General features: G+C 32.4%; 1 protein-coding gene across 1 annotated transcript; it reads left to right on the top strand.

The window, feature by feature from the left end:
• On the top strand, nt 1–3,477 carry LOC114391394 (IQ domain-containing protein IQM1-like). The gene is made up of 9 exons (XM_028352396.1): nt 1–415; nt 594–1,093; nt 1,350–1,464; nt 1,615–1,680; nt 1,816–1,904; nt 2,015–2,102; nt 2,210–2,440; nt 2,532–2,633; nt 2,707–3,477. The coding sequence occupies exons 2-9, from the start codon at nt 618–620 to the stop codon at nt 3,130–3,132; spliced, it is 1,593 nt and encodes a 530-aa protein (XP_028208197.1). The 5' UTR covers nt 1–415; nt 594–617; the 3' UTR covers nt 3,133–3,477.
• The last annotated feature ends 2,293 nt before the right edge of the window (nt 3,478–5,770 follow it).

The following is a 5,770-nucleotide window of genomic DNA, read 5'->3' as shown; positions in this document are numbered from 1 at the left end:
AAGAAATGCAAACACAACCTTTTTAGAAGCGACTTCCACTTTCCCACAAAACTGAAAAGGAAGAATTCAAACCCACCACCAAGCTTTGAATTCCACAAAATCGTGGGTCGTGACTCGTGAATATAGATATTGGGAAAAAAAAAACCTTAATTAGAAGAAATATAATCCAACCTTTATTATTTTCCAACCCGAAGGTGTGTTGGAAGATTCGTGTTGGAATTCAACGACTGCGCTTGCTTTTCTCTCGTTTTCATGTTTTTGACACGTTTGAACTTTGAAGGCACACAGTGCGAGGAGTATTTGTCTTTATAAAAGCCAAGGGTAGCCACTGTGATAGACCCATAATTCTTTTGTTTGCTTTTATAGTCAGAACTTCAATTATATTCAGCAACAAATAACATACCATACAAGAACGGTAAATCATTCTTATGGACTTTCATATCTCTTTCTTTATACTTGTTTGATCCACAATTTGCACATATGTAGAAACTAAGACATGCATTGTTTGTCTCCCATCTTTCAAAAGAGACAAAAAAGAAAAATTCATGGTTAAAATGACTCTAAAATATGTTGGGGTGTGAATTATTTTGCAGACAAACTGAAGTGTGTGTAGCTCTATGGGATTATCACTCTCCTTACTCCAATCTGCGTGGGAAGAAATTGTTAGACATTTTCCCTTTTCTGATTTGCCTCTCAGCATCAGCTTTGCTTCCAAAGATGGAACTTTGATTTTAAGGGCATCAAGCTTCAAGAGAAGAGAATCAGAAAGTGCTATTACTGTTTTGTCAAACGGGTCCAGAAGTTCGAACCGGTTGAGGGATAACAGACCCCAACATGTGATCCTTGAAAGAAACTTTTCGTTTGTTCAAGATGAGGAGAACAACAAAATGGGTTGGGATACTCTTGCAAGCAAAGGTGGTGAATTGAAACATAAACCAGTGCCTGTGCTTTCTCTGCCTCAAGCAGCGATTTTCTCTCACTCTAGACCTGCCTCTGAGCTTGATGCTGCAGCAACAAAGCTTCAAAAAGTTTACAAGAGTTACCGTACTCGAAGAAACCTTGCAGATTGTGCAGTGGTTGTGGAAGAGCTATGGTGAGTCTCAATAAAATGCATAAATAATTTTATATTTTTATCAAGTTTAGTTTTCTGTCAATCAATCAGAAATCATTCTAGTTATGACTCTGTGAAACAAGTTAATTATCTTATCATCCGAATTAGATGGATCTTTAGATTGACAATGCATTTTAATTAAATTCTATTTTTATTTTAGTAGTATATATATTTGTTTAAAAAACTTCTAGGCTATAGCTAAATTTGTTACTAATTGATGCGTTTTAAAATGATGCAGGTGGAAGGCATTAGACTTTGCAGCTCTCAAACGGAGTTCTGTGTCATTCTTTGATGTTGAAAAACCAGAAACCGCCGCGTCACGGTGGGCAAGGGCAAGGACAAGAGTAGCTAAGGTATTAATTCAATATTCTAATGATTTTTGGTTTTCTCCTAATTGAAGTTAACTTTAGTCATTGTCTTTGTTCATGTTATTTTATTTGGAATAATTTGATCTGGGTCTACTAGTTAGTTGGTGCTAACTGCTAGCTTTTTTTTTAATAAAGGTCGGCAAAGGTTTATCCAAAGATGACAAAGCACAAAAACTAGCCCTGCAACATTGGCTTGAAGCTGTAAGTCCTTGAATTAGAACCCTACTAGGACATTATTCCGTTAGTTCAATTTAACTGCGAAAATGAATTGCAGTTTTAATTTGTGATCTGGTGTTAACAGAGTTAATTATTAATTCCTTCTTGTTTGGTGTACAGATTGACCCACGTCATCGTTATGGACACAATTTGCACATGTATTATGATATTTGGTTTGAAAGTCGAAGCACTCAACCATTTTTCTACTGGTTAGCTCTTGTTCTGATATATCTTTTTCTCCTAGATTTTAATTATGATGAAGGTAAAAAGATAAGGCTATGGATGGTGATTTAACTTGGTGCTCCATAATATGTTGTAGGTTGGATGTTGGAGATGGCAAAGAAATAAATCTTAAGAAATGTCCAAGGAGCACTCTACAAAGCCAATGCATTAAATATCTTGGACCAGTAAGTTATCTATCTCTGAACAATCCCATGTTTGGTTTCAGAAAAACGCTCAAGCCAACCTATCTGGTGTGTAATAATAGTCTTTATCTCTTTTGTTACCATTGCAGAAAGAAAGAGAAGAATACGAAGTAATAGTTGAAAATGGAAAGCTAGTTTACAAAAAGGATGGTAGGCTTGTGGACACTGATGAGAAATCCAAATGGATATTTGTTCTTAGCACCACAAGGGCCTTGTATGTGGGGAGAAAACAAAAGGGTACGTTTCAACACTCAAGCTTTCTTTCTGGCGGTGCAACCACAGCAGCTGGCAGATTAGTGGCCCATCAAGGTGCCCTTGAGGTACGGATCATTTAACGACACACAACATCATCATAACCAAACTCATTATCTATCGTCATTATTAAATTTCGTTACATGCACAATAATGCAGGCTATTTGGCCATATAGTGGTCACTACCACCCCACAGAAGAGAACTTCAAAGAATTTATAAGCTTTCTTGAGGAGCACAATGTAGACCTCACCAATGTAAAGGTAAGTGTTTGGCCCACTCCAAAGTTACACAACTTATATATAAATACCTAATAATAATGGTTGTTTCATGCAGAGATGTGCTATAGATGATGATAATCCATCACTTATTGGGACTAATTCATTTACTGCCACTAATGAATCACAACAAGCTATGGGCCCTACTCTAAATTCTCACACAGGCCCAGCAAGTGCAATCAATGTCAATGATAGCAAGACGCACAAAAAGGATGATGCAGCAACATTTAACTTGTCTAAGAGGTTGTCTTGTAAGTGGACCACTGGGGCTGGACCTCGTATTGGGTGTGTCCGTGACTATCCTGAACATTTGCAATCGAGGGCGTTGGAACAGGTCAATTTGTCTCCAAGGCCCACTTCTGCACGCCTGAGCAATTACGGCCCAATTCCTTCACCCAGGCCCAGCCCGAAAGTGAGGATGTCTCCCAGGATTGCTTACATGGGCTTGCCCAGTCCAAGAAACCCAATTCCAGCTGCGAGTTAAAGATGCATCGCAGGGAATTAGGATTAAGGTTGACAAAAATTGGTCAGCTTTACAATGGTCAAAGTATAGAGGGGCACTTATTGGGGCGACAACTAGTAAATGATGAGATCATAAGACTAACCACAACTCTTCTCTCCTTTACCTTTTTTTTTTTGTTTAAATTCAAAATTCGTTTATTTCATTCTTTTTAGGAATTTATATTTCGGGGCAAATTGGACCCTTCACCATTTTTCTGCCTCTTTCTTTTTTGAGAATGCAGAAATATTCTTTTTTCTTCTTCTTTTTTGCTGTAAGCGGAGTTCAGATTATAAAACATAATAATCTCATATTTTGTCCTTTAGTTTATTTGTTTTTCCTTTTCGGTTTTTCTTTTGTATCACCTTTTTTAACAGTATATTAGCTTAGTGAAAATCCCATTTTTGGAACTTATACGGAAAGTGGGAAAGTGAGAATGCTAAAATGGCCCAACTTTACTCCACTTGGTTTCGCCCTACGCGTGTTAGGTGTAAAAAAAATGTCCACAAAACTAGGGGATTTCAATTTTTTGAATTGTAAGTATTAAAAAATACAATTTTCAATTTGGGGAATTAAAAAGAAAATGGTCCAAATTTAAAGGACAAAGCAGAAGAGGAATAGAATAAAGGAAAGGGAAAACATATTTAAGACAAAAATAAATAACAGAATCGTACTTGAAAGTGTAAGTTATTTTTATAGCAAGTAATGTTGGGTTACTTGTAAGCATATAGGTTTGAGTTTTAATTTAGACTTGTTTTACATGAGTTACAAGATAATTATGTTTGTTCATCTAAAAAAAGACAATTATGTCTGTTCCCTTTAAAAAAAAAGACAAGTATGTTTGTTCATTTTTCCATAAAAAAATAATATTTAAGTTTTTATTTCATTGATTAAAATTTTTGTTGAATTAAATTCGAGGAAACTCAAATATTGATTAGAGATACACCAACAAAATTTACCTATCAAGAAGGTTTTGACTCACAATGATTGTTAGATATGAATCTAATTCTTGCAAACTAGTCCAATATTTGTTAATAAGTTTTGAAAATATTTAAGGAAGTTGTGGAAATTTTTTGAAAATAATTTTGTTTGAATGTACATTGAGGGCTAGTTTGTTTAAAATGAAAATAAGTAATTTTAAAATAAGTGTTTATTTAATGGATATGGGATTTGTTTACCAAATTAAATACAAATCTATTTAGTTTAAGTAGAAACAATTTAGACAAATACATTAGAAAAATATAAAATTATTTATTTTATTTAAAGAAGTGTTTTTTTAACAAATAAGTTTAATGAACTAAATTGTCCCATGCATTAATATGAGCTGAAATCCAAACCACGATTACCACCTACAAAAGTGTTTAGCTCTCAATATACCGTAAATCTCAACTAAGTATGGACGAAGAGCTTAATTGTGTGAAATTATTGTTTGATACTTTGTTTACACTTTTAATACCATATAATTATTAATTAGGTCGATAAACACATAGAATTAATATATTATAAAGTAACGGTATAGAAAAAACACATTCTTCAGTTACATGACACGAACCATTCCAACTAGTCAAATTGAATATCTCATGACTTAATCTTTAAGTTAATTTGATCCTTGTCTATGATTTTTTTTTTTTTTAAAAGAAAACGTGAATCGGCCAACTTTCGGTGACCCTTTGAGTTATCGAAGATAGTTTGATGTATTTTTTAAAAGTAAACTTAAAAAAGGACTAACTGTAGGGGATATACGAATGTTTTTTATTATGTAATGAAAGTGCATTTTGTTATTAAATCACGTGTTCTTATTAACTTGTGTTGTCAATGATTTTTTTACATCATAATATGGGAATAGTTTTACAAGAAATTTATCCACGTAAAACATTTCTAACACATTATTTTTATAAAAAACATTTTCCAAGAAATATATACTTAAGTTGATCACTTAATTTGTGATTTGATTGCTAACCTCGAACCTAGTTTTTACAATTTTTATTTTTATTTTGATATGACTAATTTATTCAAAGTCATTGAATTTATTTATGAAAAGTGTCGCGTCCTATAAAATATTTCAATTCTAGACGAATGACGTGCTAGTTATGGTAATATTTATCAAAGATAATTTTGTTAGAAGTGAAATCCAGCATCCTGTTAAGATATATAGTGTTAATTTTTGTGGAATATTCTTGTACCAAAACATTTCTAAATACATGGATATATTTTTGGATGAGGACATATCTAACACCTCCATCTTATACATAACCAATAAAAATTTAACAAATAATAAAATAAAATAAATATATTTATCATTTATTAGAATTAATATGATTATTTTTAATAAGGAAATAATATAATTTATTTCTTCAAATAACAATTTTATCTTATGAAGATATATTAAATATTTACATAATAAATTTGTTATATTTTGTTTATAACTAACTAAAGAATTCTTTTATAAATATATTTTATATGTATTTTAAATATATTTAATTCTTTTAAAGTAAAACTGAAGGAGTCCTACGTATCCATTTTTCTTCTGAACTTATTTTTTAACTAAAATTCTTGATTTTTTAGGTGGCAATGTGACCCACCCATTTCGCTTATGCACTTTTTTTTGGTTCTTTATTTCTTA

This window comes from Glycine soja, chromosome 17 (genome assembly GCF_004193775.1).
Source record: "Glycine soja cultivar W05 chromosome 17, ASM419377v2, whole genome shotgun sequence".
Classification (NCBI taxonomy): domain Eukaryota; kingdom Viridiplantae; phylum Streptophyta; class Magnoliopsida; order Fabales; family Fabaceae; genus Glycine; species Glycine soja.
This window is presented reverse-complemented; position numbering and strand designations above follow the sequence as displayed.